Source organism: Coregonus lavaretus (genome assembly GCF_964263955.1).
Source record: "Coregonus lavaretus genome assembly, chromosome: 25".
In the NCBI taxonomy this organism is placed as follows: Eukaryota; Metazoa; Chordata; class Actinopteri; order Salmoniformes; family Salmonidae; genus Coregonus; species Coregonus lavaretus.
This window is the reverse complement of record NC_140012.1, coordinates 39,723,646-39,748,535: the sequence shown is the minus strand read 5'-3', so window position 1 is coordinate 39,748,535 and position 24,890 is coordinate 39,723,646. Positions and strand designations below refer to the sequence as shown.

Here is a 24,890-nt window from a genome sequence, read left to right as displayed (position 1 = left end):
CAAATCTCAAACAAAGTTAGCAGAAGTCTCTAAATGTATATGGCTGTGATATGGTTCAACACTAATGAGAATAGCAAGGGAAGACAGGAAATGTAGTCAGATTTATTGAGGACAAAACGTTTTGAATAAAAAACACCCTGGTTATTGGTGATAAATCCTGTTTCAGTCATAACTAATGGAACAGATCCTGATGCTGGAAAGGTGGAGACACACTTTATGACCAGGGGATATATAGGGCCTATAACTATTTAGCATACAACAGCAATGATAGAGAACAAACATCATGAGCCCTAATAAAAAGTGCTCCTCCTCACTGATAAAAAGGGTTGTTCCGGAGATTATCGCTCTGTAATCGTTAGTCACCTGTTAATAATTATCTGTTACCAACCTTAAGAGCAACCTTTGCATTCTGATCCTGAACGTCCACCCATGTTGGGTGTCTCCCTGCTGTAGAATACTTGCTCACTTGCAGAAAATAAACCCAGTTTATCGGTGTCCCAAATGACACCCTATTCCTTATGGACCCTGGTCAAAGGTAGCGCACTATATTGGAAATAGGGTGCAGTTTGAGACTCAACGGCGGTATATGATTGGTTAAATATCCTAAATAGTCAGGGCAGTGTTGTTTCTGGCTGGGATGAACATGGAAGGTCATTATTGAGCGTTTCATTGATTCACACATGGCTTCATAACCATTGACTGTTGAGGACGATCAACACAGGCAGTATGACAGCTTCTGTACTGAATGGTACATTAAACTATTAAAACTCATAGTAGAATGGGTGGAAGCCAGGACAATCTCACATTCCTGACTGTCAAGTGTCAACAGTAATGATGTCAAACAAACATGATTTTGAATGTGGGAGACACAAATAGTATGCACACACACACACAGAGAGAGAGAGAGAGAGAGAGAGAGAAGAAAGCACTGAGGGCCATCGAAGGTCTCCAGTTATTACAAGCACAACAGAGAGAGAACCAGCCAGACACAGGAGGAGAACAGAGAGAGAACCAGCCCAAGACACAGGAGGAGAACAGAGAGAGAACCAGCCCAAGACACAGGAGGAGAACAGAGAGAGAACCAGCCCAAGACACAGGAGGAGAACAGAGAGAGAAGCAGCCCAAGACACAGGAGGAGAACAGAGAGAGAACCAGCCAGACACAGGAGGAGAACAGAGAGAGAACCAGCCCAAGACACAGGAGGAGAACAGGGAGAGAACCAGCCCAAGACACAGGAGGAGAACAGAGAGAGAACCAGCCCAAGACACAGGAGGAGAACAGAGAGAGAACCAGCCCAAGACACAGGAGGAGAACAGAGAGAGAACCAGCCCAAGACACAGGAGGAGAACAGAGAGAGAACCGAGAGAGAACCAGCCCAAGACACAGGAGGAGAACAGAGAGAGAACCAGCCCAAGACTCTCTCTTTCTCCCCCCTCGCCCATCATCCCTACTTTCCATAGACAGGACTGTTTCTTCTCCATCTCAATAGGACTGTGTTTGGCAGACTGACATGTTGAGGTTAGGACTGTTGGGAGTTAAAAGGGTGTTGGTCCTTGCTGGGACTGTCAGCCATTGATGTTGAGTGAGAAGAATCCTGCCCACGGGAAGGTAGCATAACACAGGGTCTCCTTACAGAACTACACAGCACAAGGACTAAAGCCCCCACACATCCTGCTGGTGTCTGTCACTACGCCCATCTCCAACCCTAGGTCGTCCTCAGGGGGTCTGGGAGGCCAGGCAGGCTGACAATGAGAAGCTTTGTCCTGGGGAGACGGAGAGGCCTGAGCCGCTGATCCCCTGATCCCAAGCCATCCGCTGTCACAGCAAAGACCTGCAATCTAAACACTATGAGGGTGGTTTCCTCAGCCAGCTGTAGCCACAGCAAAGACTTTCAATCTTTGATAGACAAGCAGTTGTAAATGGATTGATGTTTTGGGGATGATTTGAGCGGTTTGTTTTGAGCTTTGGCAACACTAGTAGTGCCGACTTAAATGGCACAGCTCAAAACAAACAGTTCAAAGCATCCAAAAACAGCCGCTTGTCTATTAAAGATCTCATTCAGCTTCAAGGTATTTTGTTGAAGCTTTAATGCAGCAGAGTTACAGAGCAGCGAGCTCCAAGCATTCAACCCACCAGCAGCAGCAGTATTTGACTCTCACTCTGTCTCACTGCGTCCCAAATGGCACCCTATTCCGTATACAGTGCCTTGCAAAAGTATTCATTTACATTTACATTTACATTTACGTCATTTAGCAGACGCTCTTATCCAGAGCGACTTACAAATATTCATTCCCCCTTTTCCAATTTTGTTGCATTACAACCTGTAATTTAAATGGATTTTTATTTGGATTTCATGTAATGGACATACACAAAACAGTCAAAATTGGTGAAGTGAAATGAAAAAAATAACTTGTTTCAAAAAATTCAAAAAAATTAATAACGGAAAAATGGTGTGTGCATTTGTATTCACCCCCTTTGCTATGAAGCCCCTAAATAAAATCTGGTGCAACCAATTACCTTCAGAAGTCACATAATTAGTTCAATAAAGTCCACCTGTGTGCAATCTAAGTGTCACATGATCTCAGTATATATACACCTGTTCTGAAAGGCCCCAGCATCTGCAACACCACTAAGCAAGGGGCACCACCAAGCAAGCAGCACCATGAAGACCAAGGAGCTCTCCAAACAGGTCAGGGACAAAGTTGTGGAGAAGTACAGATCAGGGTTGGGTTCTAAAAAATATCAGAAACTTTGAACATCCCACGGAGCACCATTAAATCCATTATTAAAAAATGGAAAGAATATGGCACCACATCAAACCTGCCAAGAGAGGGCCGCCCACCAAAACTCACGGACCAGGCAAGGAGGGCATTAATCAGAGGGGCAACAAAGAGACCAAATATATCCCTGAAGGAGCTCCACAGCGGAGATTGGAGTATCTGTCCATAGGACCACTTTAAGCCGTACACTCCACAGAGCTGGGCTTTACGGAAGAGTGGCCAGAAAAAAGCCATTGAAGAAAAAAATAAGCAAACACGTTTGGTGTTCGCCAAAAGGCATGTGGGAGACTCCCAAAACATATGGAAGAAGGTACTCTGGTCAGATGAGACTCAAATTGAGCTTTTTGGCCATCAAGGAAAACGCTATGTCTGGCGCAAACCCAACACCTCTCATCACCCCGAGAACACCATCCCCACAGTGAAACATGGTGGTGGCAGCATCATGCTGTGGGGATGTTTTTCATTGGCAGGGACTGGGAAACTGGTCAGAATTGAAGGAATGATGGATGGCGCTAAATACAGGGAAATTCTTGAGGGAAACCTGTTTCAGTTTTCCAGAGATTTGAGACTGGGACAGAGGTTCACCTTCCAGCAGGACAATGACCCTAAGCATACTGCTAAAGCAACACTTGAGTGGTTTAAGGGGAAACATTTAAATGTCTTGGAAGGGCCTAGTCAAAGCCCAGACCTCAATCCAATTGAGAATCTGTGGTATGACTTCAAGATTGCTTTACACCAGCAGAACCCATCCAACTTGAAGGAGATGGAGCAGTTTTGCCTTGAAGAATGGGCAAAAATCCCAGTATGTGCCAAGCTTATAGACATACCCCAAGAGACTTGCAGCTGTAAAGTATTGACTTTGGGGGGGTGAATAGTTATGCACGCTCAAGTTTTCTATTTTTTGTCTTATTTCTTGTTTGTTTCACAATAAAAAATATTTCGCATCTTCAAAGTGGTAGGCATGTTGTGTAAATCAAATGATACAAACCCCCCAAAAAATCAATTTTAATTCCAGGTTGTAAGGCAACAAAATACGAAAAATGCCAAGGGGGGTGAATACTTTCAAAAGTAGTCGACTATATAGGGAATAGGGTAGTATTTGGGACGCATCCCTGTCTCTCCCTCTGTATTTTTCCTGATTCTGAAAAGGCTGTCGTGCTGTTTGCCGAAGCTGAGACTGGAACAGAGTAAATAGGCATTTTAACGTCGTAGATTTAGCCGGTGGTAACTTGTGGAATAGACACTGGCTGGAATGAGGTTTTAACCAATCAGCATTCAGGATTAGACCCATCCGTTGTATAAGGAGAAAATAACTACCATCTGGCACAAGTCAAGTGTGTGTGTGTGTGTGTGTGTGTTACACTGCTGTAAGGAGAATCAGACTCACAACAGCCTTCGGATAGGCAGGAGGATGAGTAGGCTATATCAGAATAGCGTGGGAGGAACGCAAAAGACAGAGTACTTGTTTTGTGACGTCCATAGTGAAGAGAGACTCAGCAGATTTTCCCCTACCATTACGTAGGCGGGACGCCTTTAGCTTCTACAGTAGGTTGCCTTTTGTAGGCCTTAATTGGTTTATTTTGACTGAAAATGAGGCTGTTTGCACTGCAGTCTTGGTGCCACACTTAGATCAAATACCTAGAGGAAGCACAAGTACACACAGGCCCGCCCATCTCTCTCTCTCTCTCACTCTCTCAGAAAACCGCAGAGCACATATTGGGTCAGGTAGTAGACCTACTGCTAACAGGAAGTCTTGGAGGCTGTGTCAAAATGACTGAACCTCACACTGTGGCACGGAGTCTTCATAATACTAATGGGTGTGTGTGAGTGTGTGAACACGCAGCTACCTTATCCTTACTAATAAAGATGAGCATATCTGCATAGCACTGCCTAGCTTACACGTGGAAACTAAAGGCCTGTAAAAACTGGACTTTCTTTTTTGTCATAACATTCCTTAGTCCTGCATCTCAAAGGTTAATGTTTTTACAGCTCACTACAGAAAGATGTGTATCCGGTATCTAGGGGACCCAGGACTGCAGCCAACACACAACAAACTAAACTCCACTACACACTAACTCTCTGGTGGGCGATTCCACGGCAGCAAAGAATTGTTCTGGTATCTAAGATTTTAAAACTATATTTACCCCTTTTTCTCCCCAATTTCGTGATATCCAATTGGTAGTTACAGTCTTGTCCCATCGCTGAAACTCCTGTACGGACTCGGGAGAGGCGAAGGTTGAGAGCCATGCGTCCTCCGAAACCGGCCCGCCACAAGGAGTCGCTAGAGTGTGATGGGACAAGGACATCCCGGCAGGCCAAACCCTCCCCTAACCTGGACGACGCTGGGCCAACATGGGTCTCCCAGTCGCGGCGAACACGGGTCTGTAGCGATACAGGGCCTTAGACCGCGGCGAACCCGGGTCTGTAGCGATACAGGGCCTTAGACCGCGGCGAACCCGGGTCTGTAGCGATACAGGGCCTTAGACCGCTGCGCCACTTGGGAGGCCCCCCCAAAATTTTGCAATACAAATGTAAAAAGCATTCCAAACATCCTTCCTCCCAAATAAGTTTTTATGTGAGAATTGCAAAAACAATCAGATAATATTTTCCACTCCTGCTGCTGTGGAATCATCCTGGTGGCTAAGGCTTTTTACGGTCCTCATAGTCTGGTTGTTTCAATGTGTCTTCATCACTGTACCATTGTGAAGAAAATCGATAAGAGATGAATATCTACAGTGGCAATAGAGGGTAAACCAAAACATTTAGTCCATGCTTGAAGATTGAGGGTGTTTTATTGGTGTTGCATCTTAATTAAAAAATATATACTGTATATTTAACCCTTATTTTACCAGGTAAGAGTTTGTGTGAAACCCTTGAACTTAGATCTGCACTATTGTCTTGCACAACCACCCAGAGATAATCATCAACTAACTGGAGAAACATCTAGCACTGCAAATTCAAATCAGATCCATCTACACTACACAGGACAGGACAGTTTGAAGAGAGATGGGCTGATAGCAGTAGACTAGTTACAGGGTCAAGTTAAGACACAGGTTTCATCCCAAATGGCCAGGGCCCATAGGGCACTGCGTAGGTAGCAGGGTGCCATCTGGGAGCCACCCATAGGAAGACACTAGCTTCATCAACAAAGGTGCAACACACCGGATGAACACAGCAGTCTGACAGCACCTGATAACATCTCATTATTGAGCAATGATTGGGCCTGTGTTTGAACATGAATAGTGAGTCAGCATCAACGCATCTGACGGACGGACGGACAGACAGATGGGTGAGGCAGGTGTGGGGGACTGGGTGTGTGTCTCTCCATCCTTTTATATGGGAGACGGGATGGGAGACGGGATGGGAGACGGGTGAGGCAGGTGTGGGGGACTGGGTGTGTGTCTCTCCATCCTTTTATATGGGAGACGGGATGGGAGACGGGTGAGGCAGGTGTGGGGGACTGGGTGTGTGTCTCTCCATCCTTTTAGATGGGAGACGGGATGGGAGACGGGATGGGAGACGGGTGAGGCAGGTGTGGGGGACTGGGTGTGTGTCTCTCCATCCTTTTATATGGGAGACGGGATGGGAGACGGGATGGGAGACGGGTGAGGCAGGTGTGGGGGACTGGGTGTGTGTCTCTCTCCATCCTTTTAGATGGGAGACGGGTGAGGCAGGTGTGGGGCATGGGCTAATGGCTGAATGAATGTAAACAGAGAAGTACTGTCATGCTGGTTATAGAAGGCCCTTTCACCTCTGCTCTAGTCAAAAGGATATCATAACGCGGCAAACACGAACAGCCCATTGTTGAGCTACATGACCACAACATTTACATGGCTTCACATCACATCAGTCTCCCTCTCTGTCTCTCTCTGAAAACAAGTCTGAAGTTTACCAGAGAAACAGGCTTTCCTGAACGAACCCCATATAGACTTGTTATACTATATGATAGACACAATAATATGAACTGCCATGAAGTTTATCTTCCTTTAAGGTTTCTGTTTAGTACCATGAACCATCTTCCTTTGTCTTCCTTTGTCGTGACTAAATGTCTGACAATCTGATCTGCTTGCCCACACAGTCAGAGTTTTGTGTTCTCTGACACAATATACATTATGACTTCCATCTCCTCTGTCTACCAACCAGCAAAACAAACACTGGCTGTCTCACTCACTCAGTCAGTCAGTCTTTTCTTTCCTGTTCTGGTTGTTCTAGTCTTTTCTGGTCTGGTACTGTTGTCAACGGTGACCGTGCTGTCTGGCCTGGTGCCATGGCAACACACAGGACGTGGTTTCTTCAGATAGACTGATGATGTGGCTCCACCCTAAACCCCAGATACCGGTAGCTACATGGCTCTTCATGAACTGACTGTCTTTATACAGGCTTCCTGTAGAGAATATAATGAAGATTGACCACTCAAACGCTAGTCTGGACAGTCCGATACAAAGGTAAGGCATCCCCTATGGACAAAAGCATCTCTAGAACGCAGCATGGTAAGACCTAGAACGCAGCATGGCCTAACCTACGGTGTTCTCTACTGGGCCTGGAATCTCCACACAGCTATGCCAGCAGACCACAGGCCTCTTGCCACACACACTTACAGTATTGCAACTTCACACACACACACACACACACACACACACACTGACAGGCACGCTGTAGACGCTCAATTTAGCTCTCTGAATGATTACAGAGGAGGAGCCGCATACAGAGCCTGAAGCTCAGAGACAAAGCATCGCTCAGAACAGAGAATCAATTCACTAACTTACTCACACACACACACACACACACACACACACACACACACACACACACACACACTCTCCCCACTCTCAACATTACTTGTAGTAGCTAAATGCAGTTATAATCCCTGTCATGCCATCGGAAGTCCTTCATGCATTTTCCAGGTTTGTTCACAGGTTTTTTTTCTGGCTGTTTAAGACCTCACAGCCTCATCACCATTAAACTGATGTATTAAACTGATGTATTCACTCTCTTTATCTCTAGTAGAGGGAGAACCAGTCAGACAACCAAAGGTGAGCCTGGGTTAATGGAAGGGCCTTAGAGAGTTCTGCGTGAGCCTGGGTTAAAGGAAGTGTTGATTCTGCCTCAAATGGAGGGCCTCAAAGTTTAATAACAAAACAACAAAAACCATTACACAAATCAATGAGTAATACAATCAAACTAACAACCTCAAATCATGTGATTGTATTACTCATTGATTTTAAACTATCACATGATTTGAGGTTGTTAGTTTAAAATCAATGAGTAATACAATCACATGATTTGAGGTTGTTATATGAGTAACAAAACAGCCTGGGAGGAAAGCTTTGAACCCTATGCTAGTGATCTTCACAAACTCTGTTGGCACTCAGCCCAGTGTGTGTGTGTGTGTGTGTGTGTGTGTGTGTGTGTGTGTGTGTGTGTGTGTGTGTGTGTGTGTGTGTGTGTGTGTGTGTGTGTGTGTGTGTGTGTGTGTGCGTGCGTGTCACTGAGTAAACACCCCAGAGCAGCAAAGAGCTCTGTGAAATGATGTCAAGATCATCCAAGGGCTTGTGAGTACTAGTTGTTATGGTGACCCAAATCAGGATCTCCGTGGTAACAGGTTAGACAGTGTGTCAAATCTGTGCCGCCTTGGCAATAGGAGACAAGACAGGACTGGGGGGGGTCTGAATCAAGTTAAACTTCACTGCTACACATTGAAATCCATGTCTACCACTGCAAGACTCCTTGTTGTATTATTATGGAACTGCACATTAAAGAGATTCTCTGGTCCGTTTGTATACTTTTTAGTCAGTAGTTCTGAAAGTAGCGCTCACGAGCCAAAAGTGGTCCCTGAAAATTGCGTACTATGTCACATACTATATGTGCACCACGTCATTGCCCCCTCGCTCTCGCTCTGCGTGCCTCTTGCTAGCTGTCACTCAAATGGCGAGGGGCTGAAGCTCATTGGTTGAACTCAAATTGCTAGGGGGCTGGCCTACGTGGGGGGAAATGTAGGAAAAATGGTGCAGCACAGCTTCCAGAAAAACAGTCGCTTTCAAACGAAGGCTAATTGAGGTAAAACAGTAATTCTGCTCATAGATTATGCATGTATGAACAACACATTGACACATCCAGCCCAAAGGGTTTTAAAAATACTTAGTAGTCGCCAAACACTTAGTAGTCGCCAAAGTTGTCTTTAATACAATGTTGTAACAATGCTGCAACTGCAGTTATAAATGTGTAGTTACATAGGTATAAAGGGCAATTTAAGGTCAAGTGTTACCAAAACATCTCGATAACAAACCATCAAAGCTGTCTCATGACATTACACACAGATCAATGGAGAAGAACAATCCATTACACTTGACACCCACTACTGGAAACGACCTATGTGATAAGAGAGCCGTTTTGAAATCTCACATTGAACAATAAGGCTATACCCATAGCGTACTACTTTTGACCAGAGCCCTACAGGCACTAAATAGGCAATAGGGTGGCATTTGTGATGCTTCCTAAGACTGACTAACACTGTGATTAGATAGTTAACCATCAGACTTCATACTGAGGTGGAGACTAAGTTCCTCCAGTACAGACTGGGTATGCGCGTCTCAAATGGCACCTTATTCCCTACATAGTGCACTACTTTTAGGGCTCAGGTCAAAAGTAGTGCACTATATAGGGAATAGGGTGCCATTTGTGACGTACTCTGGGATGAGGCAGTATACTCAGGATGAAGGAAGGAGGACACATCAGGGAAAAAATAACTAGTAAATACCTGTAAAAGAGTAGCCAGAGATGACATGTAAATAGCTTTGTGCTTTTACGACATAAGGCCATGTTATTGGCCAAAGAAAGAGGAATGGGAGAAAGAAAGGCTGTTTCACTGTCATCCCTTTGCTTGTTATGTAATGGCCATTCCATCTTAACAGCTCTCTGAGTGTAACATTCAGCCTTCCAGGGTCATTCCATCTTAACAGCTCTCTGAGTGTAACATTCAGCCTTCCAGGGCCATTCCATCTTAACAGCTCTCTGAGTATAACATTCAGCCTTCCAGGGTCATTCCATCTTAACAGCTCTCTGAGTGTAACATTCAGCCTTCCAGGGTCATTCCATCTTAACAGCTCTCTGAGTGTAACATTCAGCCTTCCAGGGCCATTCCATCTTAACAGCTCTCTGAGTGTAACATTCAGCCTTCCAGGGTCATTCCATCTTAACAGCTCTCTGAGTGTAACATTCAGCCTTCCAGGGCCATTCCATCTTAACAGCTCTCTGAGTGTAACATTCAGCCTTCCAGGGCCATTCCATCTTAACAGCTCTACGAGTGTAACATTCAGCCTTCCAGGTTCATTCCATCTTAACAGCTCTGTGAGTAGGGTTTCCAATCGAAAACGTGTCTTTTGACCAATGGGTATGTTAATAATCCTCTAAATTAATAATCATGTGTAGATAATCATCTAAGAAAACCAATGGTCCAAACCTCATGTCTCTATTAGAATCGGTTCAAAGGTTATTGGAGTTTTTACCACTTGTAGAATGGCCAGAATTAGAATGACTAAATCAATGGTAGCCAGAGAAAAAAAGTGGACAAAAAGTTAGGGAAATTGCATCATGTCAGCTAGGCTGGATTCTGTGCAAGAATGAAGGCTTCTGGCAACCTGACAGGCTGACTTTCCTGTTGAACTAGTCATCTTTCTTCTCCAATCCGGAGGACATCAAACATTATAGAGGTAAGATGGATATAGATTGAAATATGACATATAGTGTTTTCATATTTTTGTAAACGCTTTTCACATTAATTAGAAGATTTCTCACAAAAACAAGAGTATCTCTGAAATGACAACGGAGCACTGAGCTTATACAAAGCTTTTTATTTTCAAATCCTTTTACATTTAATTCAGCTTGTGTCATGCTAATGTTGCCTTTTGCAACCAGCGGAAACAACTTTGAAGACTACCACAAAAATGGTAAAATGTATTTTATAACATACATTTAATCACCAAAGTGCGTTTTCACCCATTCTGGTCAGAGTGGGTAGACACCCTACTCTGAGTGTAACATTCTGCCTTCCAAGGGCTTACTTCATTTTACTAGAACTAATGAGCACCAGTCTTTGAGGGTTTTTCCTTTCAAACACTAAACGTTGTTTAATCCCTCAGGCTCTCACACACACACACACACACACACACACACACACACACACACACACACACACACACAACTGGATGAATGTGAGATCCTTTTGAGTGTGTGTGGTGAGAAAGGGGTAAGGTATTCAGGCTCAGCCTTAGCTCCTTAGAGAGGCGTGAGAGTCCTCTCCTCTTTCCTCTCTGGCCCAGTCCCTCTCTTTCTCCTCTTCCCTCCAGACAAACACACCACAGACAATGCCTCATTCTGCTCCTCTGGGATCTCCAGGGAAACCAAGAGATGGTGACGATCTTCCAAGGTGTTACTGGTCATAATTTCCATGTGGTAACTTGACACCATTAATAAACACACTCATAGTCTATGTGCGTGTCCAACACCATCATTAAGTTTGCTGACGACAACGGTGGTAGGCCTGATCACCGACAACGATGAAACAGTCTATAGGTAGGAGGTCAGAGACCTGGCAGTGTGGTGCCAGGAAACAACCTCTCCCTCAACGTGACCAAGACAAAGGAGCTGATCGTGGACTACAGGAAAAGGAGGGCCTAACACGCCCCCATTCTCATCGACGGGGCTGTAGTGGAGCGGGTCAAGAGCTTCAAGTTCCTTGGTGTCCACATCACCAACAAACTATCATGGTCCAAACACACCAAGATTGTCCTGAAGAGGGCACGACAATGCCTATTCCCCATCAGGAGACTGAAAAGATTTGGCATGGGTCCCTAGATCCTCAAAAAGTTATACAGCTGCACCATTGAGAGCATCCTGACTGGTTGCATCACTGACTGGTATGGCAACTGCTCGGCCTCCGACCGCAATGCACTACAGAGGGTAATGCGTACAGCCCAGTACATCACTGGGGCCAAGCTTCCTGCCATCCAGGACCTCTATACCAGGCGGTGTCAAAAGAAGGCCCAAAGAATGGTCAAAGACTCCAGCCACCCAAGTAATAGACTGTTCTCTCTGCTACTGCACGGCAAGCGGTACCGGAGCACCAAGTTTAGGTCCAAAAGGCTCATTAACAGCTTCTACCCCCAAGCCATAAGACTGCTGAACAATTAATCAAATGGCTACCCGGACTATTTGCAGCTCTTTGAGGGCTTGCCAAGTCTTGAGAGTCCAGGAGGAGCCGTCTGTGCCTGGCTCTCAGTCCATATTAGACGACGGTTGTGTTCAGCAGTGCACACCCGACCGTAGCAAAAAGTTCAAAAGGCGGTACCTCCTCATTTCAAAACACTTTCTCCCTACTGGACACAAACCAGTGCCAGACAAATCCTGCCTCCCAATCCATGGCTGATTCCCAAATGGCACCATATTCCCTATATACCTGGGTAATCAGTAGTGCCCTATGTAGAGAATAGGGTGCCATTTGGGATGCAGCCCATATTAGATCAGTATCAGCCAGGTCCTGCCAAGTGTCCAATCAGGGAGGAATGCAGGGGGCACCTTGACAGAGACAAGGCCTTTCTGTGGCTCCTCTCACAAGCAGGCAGCACCTTGAGAGAGACAAGGCCTTTCTGTGGCTCCTGTCACTAGCAGGCAGCACCTTGAGAGAGACAAGGACTTTCTGTGGCTCCTGTCACTAGCAGGCAGCACCTTGAGAGAGACAAGGCCTTTCTGTGGCTCTTGTCACTAGCAGGCAGCACCTTGAGAGAGACAAGGCCTTTCTGTGGCTCCTGTCACAAGCAGGCAGCACCTTGAGAGAGACAAGGCCTTTCTGTGGCTCCTGTCACTAGCAGGCAGCACCTTGAGAGAGACAAGGCCTTTCTGTGGCTCCTGTCACAAGCAGGCAGCACCTTGAGAGAGACAAGGCCTTTCTGTGGCTCCTGTCCCTAGCAGGCAGCACCTTGAGAGAGCCCAGGACTTTCTGTGGCTCCTGTCACTAGCAGGCAGCACCTTGAGAGAGACAAGGCCTTTCTGTGGCTCCTGTCACTAGCAGGCAGCACCTTGAGAGAGACAAGGCCTTTCTGTGGCTCCTGTCCCTAGCAGGCAGCACCTTGAGAGAGCCCAGGACTTTCTGTGGCTCCTGTCACTAGCAGGCAGCACCTTGAGAGAGCCAATGACTTTCTGTGGCTCCTGTCACAAGCAGGCAGCACCTTGAGAGAGCCAAGGACTTTCTGTGGCTCCGGTCACTTGAACCCAGAAGATTAGTGAAGGGTAGCAGAGCATTAGTGGTGGGAGACATGGGGAGCTTCCCAAATGGCACCATATTCCCTCCATAGCGCACTACTCCCACATACCACCGTTTCGCTTTCCACTGTCAGTCTCTTAAGGTCGAACCGAATCTGACCAGAGAAGGAATCTGAGCGGAGACGGAATCAGACCGGAGACAGAAACAGACCGATCAGGGTGACCAGACCAAGAAATACTCCTACCTAAAGAAGCCGAATGAGTGAGTGAGTGAGTGAGTGAGTAATAATAAGATGTTGTATTGTCACATACACCGGATAGGTGCAGGGAGAGCGTGAGAAAGGAGGGAGAGTTTGTCCTGTTCAGATCATGTGATAAGGAAAAACTCAAGGCCCTCATTGGGACCTACTATTTAGGAGACCTTTTGTGTTCGTCCCAAATGACACACTGTTCCCTACGATTCAGGAGAAACACTAGCTACACATCAAGTCAAGGCCAAGAGAGATCCGATTTTTTTATTTTACATTTGTGCTGCTCTTGCACAATGGCTATAAATCAGAGGGCAGGCCTTGCACTGCCTAACACGGTTCCATGAAGACGTTGTACATGTTCTGCCTATCTGACTGACCCCTACACACCCACGGATGAAATACAATTTGTAAGTCGCTCTGGATAAGAGCGTCTGCTAAATGAGGTAAATGTAAATGTAAATACCACATTAAAAAGGCATTTCATAACCAGCAGTATGAGGCTGGTGAGGTGAGTTACAGAGGGGTGGGGTCCGTATGTTAGAGCTCAGCTGTCACTTTCTCAGATAAATGTTTTTTCCTGATTAATGAGGAATTCCTGATATTCCGACCTTGAGAAAACCAGGAGCTCTCTGGCTTACAAATGGATCTGATGATTAAGACAGATTGGTAGACATTTTGTGCTGGGCCCATATTCATGAAGCATCTCAGAGTACTAGCGCTGATCTGGGATAAGATGACATGGACAGGGAGGACTTGATCCTAGATGAACATTCCTACTCTGAGACTCTATGAATGTGGCTCTTATTTCCTATGTTGTGCTGATCACATCCTTTATTGGGACAGTAAGCAGAAAGGTGTTGTCTCTAGCTCTACGGTTTGTTATGGGACATGATGGTTATGTGGTCTGTTCAGTTCTCTCTGTATCCCTTTACACTCACCGCTCCTGTCATCCTGTACATGGGTTGAAAATGGCAGATTTGGTCACTGATAAGGGCCTAAATTGGAACTGAGTGGCTGTCCAGTAACATACTATATATGACATCAGAGCTCAGGTTCTCTCTTTACAGTGCTGTATGGGATTCAACTGACAGCTGTTTTAAACGTGTGTACCATGCGCAGCAAAAAGATGCCCCCATCCCTTTCCCTATTGCTAATTGAGCTACTTTTGCTATTTTTTTGTTGCCTCGTTCACATTACGTTATGTTGCGCCGGATGTCATTCGGCTTTATGGGATAGCTAGCAACTTGTAAAGAATTACCTATTTCTGTAAGTGAGTACTATTTTAATAGTAATGTAAAATAAAACACATTGGCAGTTAAGCCAATTATATTTTATGACTATTGCCTCCCGTTTAAATGAATTGTGATGGTAGTGACGTTTGTTTTCTATGATAGGTGGAGGTTGTTAGCTACAGTGCTATATTTTAGCTAGCTAGCTGTTCTGCAAGCTAGCTTGACTTGCTATAAAGTTAGAGTAACAAGTCGAGTTAAAGGTAACTAAACAAAACATGTTTTATTATCACCTGAAACAATATGTCTCCTGTCTGCAAAAATATGACCTTTTCATTGAAATCTCCCAAAATAAATGCGATCTCTGACGAGAGACAGGCTCTCCTCCATCTTGTGTTACAAACACTACACTTGTCCATTCAGTAGCGGGGCAAGACTCTGACAGTGACATATGGCTTAATGAAATACATCATGATGTCTATGGGGCATGAGAGAGGGGAATGCCGTAAACAGAGAGGAATCTATGTGTTCTGAAAGATGAGATGTTGAGGATTATAATAAATACTGCTTTGATGTCATAAAGAAAATATATACACTGCTCAAAAAAATAAAGGGAACACTTAAACAACACAATGTAACTCCAAGTCAATCACACTTCTGTGAAATCAAACTGTCCACTTAGGAAGCAACACTGATTGACAATAAATGTCACATGCTGTTGTGCAAATGGAATAGACAACAGGTGGAAATTATAGGCAATTAGCAAGACACCCCCAATAAAGGACTGGTTTTGCAGGTGGTGACCACAGACCACTTCTCAGTTCCTATGCTTCCTGGCTGATGTTTTGGTCACTTTTGAATGCTGGCGGTGCTTTCACTCTAGTGGTAGCATGAGACGGAGTCTACAACCTACACAAGTGGCTCAGGTAGTGCAGCTCATCCAGGATGGCACATCAATGCGAGCTGTGGCAAGAAGGTTTGCTGTGTCTGTCAGCGTAGTGTCCAGAGCATGGAGGCGCTACCAGGAGACAGGCCAGTACATCAGGAGACGTGGAGGAGGCCGTAGGAGGGCAACAACCCAGCAGCAGGACTGCTACCTCCGCCTTTGTGCAAGGAGGAGCAGGAGGAGCACTGCCAGAGCCCTGCAAAATGACCTCCAGCAGGCCACAAATGTGCATGTGTCTGCTCAAACGGTCAGAAACAGACTCCATGAGGGTGGTATGAGGGCCCGACGTCCACAGGTGGGGGTTGTGCTTACAGCCCAACACCGTGCAGGACGTTTGGCATTTGCCAGAGAACACCAAGATTGGCAAATTCCCACTGGCACCCTGTGCTCTTCACAGATGAAAGCAGGTTCACACTGAGCACATGTGACAGACGTGACAGTCTGGAGACGCCGTGGAGAACGTTCTGCTGCCTGCAACATCCTCCAGCATGACCGGTTTGGCGGTGGGTCAGTCATGGTGTGGGGTGGCATTTCTTTGGGGGGCCGCACAGCCCTCCATGTGCTCGCCAGAGGTAGCCTGACTGCCATTAGGTACCGAGATGAGATCCTCAGACCCCTTGTGAGACCATATGCTGGTGCAGTTGGCCCTGGGTTCCTCCTAATGCAAGACAATGCTAGACCTCATGTGGCTGGAGTGTGTCAGCAGTTCCTGCAAGAGGAAGGCATTGATGCTATGGACTGGCCCGCCCGTTCCCCAGACCTGAATCCAATTGAGCACATCTGGGACATCATGTCTCGCTCCATCCACCAACGCCACGTTGCACCACAGACTGTCCAGGAGTTGGCGGATGCTTTAGTCCAGGTCTGGGAGGAGATCCCTCAGGTGACCATCCGCCACCTCATCAGGAGCATGCCCAGGCGTTGTAGGGAGGTCATACAGGCACGTGGAGGCCACACACACTACTGAGCCTCATTTTGACTTGTTTTAAGGACATTACATCAAAGTTGGATCATCCTGTAGTGTGGTTTTCCACTTTAATTTTGAGGGTGACTCCAAATCCAGACCTCCATGGGTTGATCAATTTGATTTCCATTGATAATTTTTGTGTGATTTTGTTGTCAGCACATTCAACTATGTAAAGAAAAAAAGTATTTAATAAGATTATTACATTCATTCAGATCTAGGATGTGTTATTTTAGTGTTCCCTTTATGTTTTTGTGCAGTGTATATACCCTGTGAGTCCAAATGTGCACTTCACATTTCCATATTTGAAAACTCATATAATTTACAGTATCAACATGTATGATCGCTATAAATATCCTATACAGTATGAAAAATGCACTCACTAACTGTAAGTCGCTCTGGATAAAAGCGTCTGCAAAATGACTAAAATGTAAAAATGTATAACTTAGCTAGTCATGTTGGCAATATAATACGCTTTCAAATGATGCCCACCTGACCCAGAATGTGATTTATAATGGAACGTTTCTAGATTGCCTAAACTACAGTAATTGTGTAAAGGCGGGGATGTAGGGCTGTGTTACAAACAAACAACTACAAGTGTGTTTGCTTCAGTTCCTCAATGGCACAGCTAGGAGAGCTCAAAAAAGCACATTATAGTGGAAGGCTCTTTCCTTGAGTCAAAAAAGTACATTGAAATGACTTAGGAACTGTGCACAGTTTGGAGAGGTGTGTGTCCACTTGGAGACACCAGTTAGACCTCGCACTCAAACCATTGGAATAATGTTTTCTTATGTTGCACCTACCCCACAATTTCCATGAATATTTTTATTATGTAACTGAATGTATCCAGCATATTTTCAGATTTCGTTATTGACAAATGCTGCGAAAAGTACAGTCAGTGTAAAATGCACATAAAATCAACAGTGTAATGTTTGGATTCAGTCATCTCCAAAGTGTTCTCTTTCAATTACTACCACGGTCATGCATATGCTTTTTATATGTATTCTGTTATAAACGTTTCAATTTGTCCCTATCCATAGGCCAATTTCCACGAGCATAAAGGGTACAGAATAACTGCCCTGTAAGCATATGTGTCTGTTTAATGCTTCTATACACAATACAGACGTACAATAAAGAGACAAAAGCAAGTCTCAGCAAATGTCTGGAACATGACATATGGAGTTTAGGGTAGGACGTAGCCTACATATCTATTGTAGTTCAAATGTGTTGACAGCCTGTGGTTGACCCTGGTCAGCTCTCCAATACATCCTATGACTAGGCGTATGAAAATTGGAATAAAATGTTTTTAAAAATAGCCTACATAAAATGTAATATTCTGCTAAATTAACCTAGACAGGAAACTTTTCGGAAAGTCCCCTTTACCTTGGCGCTCACATTTAGCCTGGGTGGGGAAAGGTTTCCGTTCTCTGCCGATGTAGCAGTCGCCTCTCTCGAAGTCCCTTTGCTCTCCGCTGAATCCCCATGGGCCGACTCGCTTCCCGGTAATGGGATGCCCTCCGTGACATACTCTTTACGGCACTCCAAGTTGTGCTTCTTCAGTAACTCCGCGGTCTCAGCGTCTACCACGATCACCTCGAGGCTGCCCACGGTGGCTCGTATCCGGGCAACGACCTGCTGGTGGCTCTCGCCCTCCACAGTGTCCCCGTTAACGAACGTCAGTCGGTCCCCGGCGAAGAGACCGGCGGTGGCAGCGGGAGAGTCTGGTTCTACCAGTCGGATGAACTGTCCGGTCTTCCCTTTCTCACCGTGCAGATGGAAGCCGTAGCCATTCGAACCCTTTCCTAAAACACAACGTCTAGGCCGGAGGTTTGACATAATGTTGCCGCTGATCAAATATTCCCACAGATAAAGTCAAAAAATTTCACAACAAAGAAAGTAAAAGTGGACAACAAACAATCTCAGAAAAAAGACTGACTGTTGCTGTCACAGTTTACTTTATGTTGAAACAGAAAGTATTATTTCACTTGCGTCTCTGGTAAGGTCCTAACCAAAACTGTGTTGCGATCTTGTAACTATTTTTGGAGTGCACTCTTGCCTGTGTGCTCAAATCAACTGGGCTTTGTTTTTTAGTTGATCTGAAGTTGATGGTGAAATGTTCTAGTCTGACAGGTGACAAGACCAATCAGTAATCTCCTTTAGGAAAACGCTGTCGTTGAGTTTATCAGACAGCCAATGGGCTGCCTTTATATTTCCCTTTGAACAAAAGTCGTCGCCTACGCCATAAGGCATACATGTATTTATTTCTAAATACATACCCCTGGCCTAGGCTATTACTTGTCACATATCTAGATTCATAACGTTATTGAGCGAATTAGGAAGGAATGTCGATGTACCTTGTAGCGATGTAAAACGCAAAATTCAGTTTTTCATCAAAAAAATAATTATTTCCAGCCAACATAACGTAATAAAGGAATTTTCATGTCTCAAGAGAAAATATAATTTGCCTTTATTAAACTCGCTAGGGCCCGTTTTCCCAAAAGCATCTTAAGCCTAAATTCCATCGCTATCGGGAAACCAGGCCCTGATCATTTTCTGTCAATGCTATCTAGGACTGTAAATAAATCCCTTTTGCGCACGTGCATACCTATCGATAAATCCGACAGTAGGGTTTGAGTGATGAAAGTTGGATAGAGGATCTCGAAGTCTCTGCGCAAGAAACACTTGGACGAACGTAAAAAAAAAAAACGAGCCTAATGTTATTTTCTTGCAATTGTGCCGTATTATGAGCCAGATGTTGACTACAAATCGTTAAATGGATCATGCAAATAGCTAGGCCTATCTGCTTGATTGACTTTTCATTTCAATAGACCTGGGCTACTGACTAAAATCTGGGTTTATGATTGTAATTCAACTTTGCTTGGTTAGATAAAGGTAGCCTAGCCCTTGATAGGCCTACATCTAATTTCCGATAGCCTACAGTAGCATAGGCAAGCTATAGCTAAAATGTAAGCTGAACGATTTAGCGTCTTGCTTAGTTCAAATTGATAGACTCATTTATTCATCATGAATAGTGTTGTGAATAGCGAGGCGATTTCGAGGTAAGAGTGCTTGTGTTTCCCAATAGCCTTTAGGCCTAGGCAAATACTGGAATAGGCTACTGAGGATGGGGTCGTAATTTCAATCACTGAATCAAATATTAATAATAGGCTATGTATATGAACTGAATATGTTTCTCAGCAAGAGCCAGTGTTTTGGTCGTTTACCTGTAGCCTAATATGACTTACTGTTACCATCAATCTAATGCATTCTAACGACAGCTGATCAGCAATTGTGATAGAGCTGTGACCATGACCACAATTGCTTCCAATTTAATTTATACATGGCAATTCATTGCATAATAACACAAGGCTACAACAGCAATAGCCTAAGTTGAAGTTATAGGCTATTTAAATATATGTTTGCTGCAGCTCAAGGTAGGCACAATTTGATTTGCAATGACTCCAGTGTAGAGCTCTGCTACCTGACACTTTAAACCTTACTCCTTTAGATGTATTTTTAATAATAATAATATGCCATTTAGCAGACGCTTTTATCCAAAGCGACTTACAGTCATACGTGCATAAATTTTTGTGTATGGGTGGTCCCGGGGATCGAACCCACTACCTTGGCGTTACAAGCGCTGTGCTCTACCAGCTGAGCTACAGAGGACTGTCTGTTTTACAAATGTGTTATTCAATGCGTTTCTATGGGCTATAGCAGTAAATTCAATATTTTATCAAATAATAAAAACTATACAGTGAGGGAAAAAAGTATTTGATCCCCTGCTGATTTTGTACGTTTGCCCACTGACAAAGACATGATCAGTCTATAATTTTAATGGTAGGTTTATTTGAACAGTGAGAGACAGAATAACAACAACAAAATCCAGAAAAACGCATGTCAAAAATATTATAAATTGATTTGCATTTTAATGAGGGAAATAAGTATTTGACCCTTCTGCAAAACATGACTTAGTACTTGGTGGCAAAACCCTTGTTGCCAATCACAGAGGTCAGACGTTTCTTACTTCTATCAAGGCAAGTCGTCCAGGTCCTGAGGCAGCAAAGCATCCCCAAACCATCACACCACCACCATGCTTGACCTTTGGTATGATGTTCTTACTGTGGAATGCAGAGTTTGGTTTTCGCCAGGCATTACTGGAACCATGTCGTCCAAAAAGTTATACTTTTGAATCATCTGTCCATAGAACGTTCTTCCAAGAGTCTTGATGATCATCCAGGTGCTTTTTGGCAAACTTGAGTCAACTTTTTGGACGAGATGGGTCCCATTATGCCTGGTGAACACCAAACACTGCATTCCACAGTAAGAACATCATACCAAAGGTCAAGCATGGTGGTGGTGGTGTGATGGTTTGGGGATGCTTTGCTGCCTCAGGACCTGGATGACTTTCCTTAATAGAAATAACCATGAATTCTGCTCTGTATCAGATAATTCTACAGGAGAATGTCAGACCATCTGTCTGTGAGCTGAAGCTGATGCACAGCTGGGTCATGCAGCAAGACAATGATCCAAAACACACAATCAAGTCTACATGAAAATTGCTAAAAAGCAACAAATTGGAAGTTTTGGAATGGCCTAGTCAAAGTCCAGACCTAATCCCAATTGAGATGTTGTGGCAGGACTTGAAACGAGCAGTTCATGCTTGAAAACCCACACGTCACTGAGTTAAAGCAGTTCTGCATGGAAGAGTGGGCCAAAATTCCTCCACAGCGACGTGAGAGACTGATCAACAACTACAGGAAGCATTTGGTTGGAGTCATTGCAGCTAAAGGTGGCACAACCAGTTATTGAGTGTAAGGGGCAGTGGCGGCTCCTGAAAAAATTCTCAGGAGGGGCAATTTTTCTGATGATTTAGGTGACCTACACACGTGCACGAGTCCGTGCACGCGATTCCAGATATCTTTACCTCTGAATAAACTGCCTTTATTATACCATATCCACCCTGTCCAAAGTCTCTACTTGGTCTCAGTTCTCCAGTAAACTTGTGATTATCAACAGTACACAACGGTAACAAACAATTGGGGGAACTCACGGGGCAGATAGTAACCACTTAAAAGGAAGCGATTCCCAAACCTTCCATAACAAAGCCATCACCTACAGAGAGATGAACTTGGAGAAGAGTCCCCTAAGTAAGCTTGTCCTGGGCCTCTGTTCACAAACACAAACAGACCCCACACAGCCCCAGGACAACAACAACAACAACAACAACAACACAATTAGACCCAACCAAATCATGAGAAAACAAAAAGAGAATTACTTGACACATTGGAAAGAACAAACAAAAAAACAGAGCAAACTAGAATGCTATTTGGCCCTAAACAGAGAGTACACAGTGGCAGAATACCTGACCACTGTGACTGACCCAAACTTAATGAAAGCTTTGACTATGTACAGACTCAGTGACCATAGCCTTGCTATTGAGAAAGGCCGCCGTAGGCAGACCTGGCTCTCAAGAGAAGACAGGCTATGTGCACACTGCCCACAAAATGAGGTGGAAACTGAGCTGCACTTCCTAACCTCCTGCCAAATGTATGACCATATTAGAGACACATATTTCCCTCAGATTACAGCGATCCACAAAGAATTCGAAAACAAACCCAATTTTGATAAACTCCCTTATCTACTGGGTGAAAAACCACAGTGTGCCATCACAGCTGCAAGATTTGTGACCTGTTGCCACAAGAAAAGGGCAACCAGTGAAGAACAAACACCATTGTAAATACAACCCATATTTATGTTTATTTATTTTCCCATTTGTACTTTAACTATTTGCACATTGTAACAACACTGTATATATACATAATATGACATTTGAAATGTCTTTATTCTTTTGAAACTTCTGAGTGTAATGTTTACTGTTAATATTTATTGTTTATTTCACTTTTGTTTACTATCTACTTCCCTTGCTTTGGCAATGTTAACACACGTTTCCCATGCCAATAAAGCCCTTAAATTGAATTGAATTGATAGTAAGGTCGCAATGACACAGAAAGCAGTTCAATGTCGGGGTACAGAGTCGCTCTCTTACCAGGATCGCGGTCCGCTCTGACCAGGGTGAAGGTGGCCGGCTCCACTTCTCTGTCCGGGACTCATCCAGCCAAGTCTCCCAGCTGTATTGGGATTCAGCTGCCAGCAGCGTTTTCATTATTTAGTCCGTTCGTAGCGGGTATGTACACGATCAACAAGATCAGTCCAAAACCAACCACTGGAAATCCATGGTTGGCAGAATGTTTGTAAACTAAGTCTACAAATTAAAAACATAAAATAACGCCGCACTGCAGGTCGCAACAGAGACGCTTCTAGCCGCCATTGTCTTAGTTACGTTCAACGTTACGTCACGTATGACGAAAGCGCGTAAGTGCAAGCCCACAGACACCCAAAGAGAATGTATTGAAACCTTTGAAATGTGAAAAAAATAGATTTTACATGACAGGCTATGAGAGACTTCTGGGCGATTTTCAACATGACTGAAATCGCCCCAAAAACGGGCGGGGCCATTTGAAGCACGACTTTAGCCTGATTTGACATTTAGTGGCTGGCAGATCAGACGTGAACACTGATAACTGCTGTTGCCGTGATATAATTGATTAGAAAAAAAATCCCTTCCTTTTCCCGTTTGGCAGTGCGTCGCCCATATCGCCCTATTGAACAAGCCGTCCCTGGTAAGGGGGCAATTACTTTTTCACACAGGGGAATTGGGTGTTGCATAACTTTGTTTATGAAATAAATATGTAATTGTTGTGTTATTTGTTCACTTATGTTTCCTTTATCTAATATTAGGTTTTGGTTGAAGATCTGAAAACATTCAGTATCACAAATATGCAAAAGTAAAGAAAATTAGAAAGGGGGCAAATACTTTTTCATAGCACTGTATATATATATATATATACTGTACCAGTCAAAAGTTTGGACACACCTACTCATTCAAGGATTGTTCTTTATTTTTACATTGTAGAATAATAGTGAAGACATCCAAACTATGAAATAACACATATGGAATCATGTAATAACCAAAAAAGTGTTAAACAAATCAAAATATATTTTAGATTTTAGATTCTTCAAATAGCCACCCTTTGCCTTGATGACAGCTTTGCACACTCTTGGCATTCTCTCAACCAGCTTCACCTGGAATGCTTTTCCAACAGTCTTGAAGGAGTTCCCACATATGCTGAGCACTTGTTGGCTGCTTTTCCCTTCACTCTACCGTCCGACTCATCCCAAACCATCTCAATTGGGTTGAGGTCTGGGGATTGTGGAGGCCAGGTCATCTGATGTAGCACTCCATCACTCTCCTTCTTGGTAAAATAGCCCTTACACAGCCTGGAGGTGTGTTGGGTCATTGTCCTGTTGAAAAACAAATGATAGTCCCACTAAGCCCAAACCAGATGGGATGGCGTATCGGTGCAGAATGCTGTGGTAGCCATGCTTGTTAAGTGTGCCTTGAATTCTAAATAGATCACAGACAGTGTCACCAGCAAAGCACCCCCACACCATAACACCTCCTCCTCCATGCTTTACGGTGGGAAATACACATGCAGAGATCATCCGTTCACCCACACCGCGTTTCCTATTGACTGACCTTCATGTCTTAAAGTAATGATGGACTGTCGTTTCTCTCTGCTTATTTGAGCTGTTCTTGCCATAATATGGACCTGTTCTTTTACCAAATAGGGCTATCTTCTGTATACCCCCCTACCTTGTCACAACACAACTGTTTGGCTCAAACGCATTAAGAAGGAAATACATTCCACAAATTAACTTTTAAGAAGGCACACCTGTTAATTGAAATGCATTCCAGGTGACTACCTCATGAAGCTGGTTGAGAGAATACCAAGAGTCTGCAAAGCTGTCATCAAGGCAAAGGGTGGCTATTTGAAGAATCTCAAATATGATTCCATATGTGTTATTTCATAGTTTAGATGTCTTCACTATTATTCTACAATGTAGAAAATAGTACAAATGAAGAAAAACCATTGAATGAGTAGGTGTTCTAAACCTTTTGACTGGTAGTGTATGTATATATTTTGTTATTCTATTATATGACACAATATCAGTCCTTGTTGCATTTACAACTTGTTTAAGTCCTATTATACAACGGGTGGGTCTAATCCTGAATGCGGATTGGTTAAATCCGCATTCCAGCCGGTGTCTATTCCACAAGTTACCACCAGCTAAATCTATGACGTTAAAATGCCTATTTACTCTGTTCCATCTGACTGTGCAATCCGCTGTCTCATCAGCCCAGCCAGGCAATTTATAAACTTGATCTCCACTATAAAAAGCATCTAGACATTATCTCACATTTCTTTTAGACTATCATTTCATTTTCAATAATGGAGATTTGTATAAACCTTGCTGTCTATCTCTCCGACATTTGCAACATTGTTTCAATATTCAGATTTGATCTCCATCTGTCCCATGGTAATGAACGTGTCATGAGTC

The 24,890-nt window shown here is 44.1% G+C and overlaps 1 protein-coding gene across 2 annotated transcripts in view; it reads right to left on the bottom strand.

Moving 5' to 3' along the window:
• Positions 1–18,575, bottom strand: part of LOC311100866 (Na(+)/H(+) exchange regulatory cofactor NHE-RF1-like) — a 46,126-nt gene extending 27,551 nt beyond the window's left edge. Inside the window, exon 1 of one of the 2 annotated variants that reach the window (XM_084141863.1) lies at positions 17,823–18,575. In XM_084141863.1, coding sequence (XP_083997989.1) covers positions 17,823–18,263 — 441 coding nt within the window. In that variant the 5' untranslated portion in view covers positions 18,264–18,575. Of the gene's footprint in view, positions 1–17,810 lie in introns of both variants that reach the window. The other variant, XM_084141862.1, reaches the window with a different exon arrangement.
• Between the last annotated feature and the right edge of the window lie 6,315 nt (positions 18,576–24,890).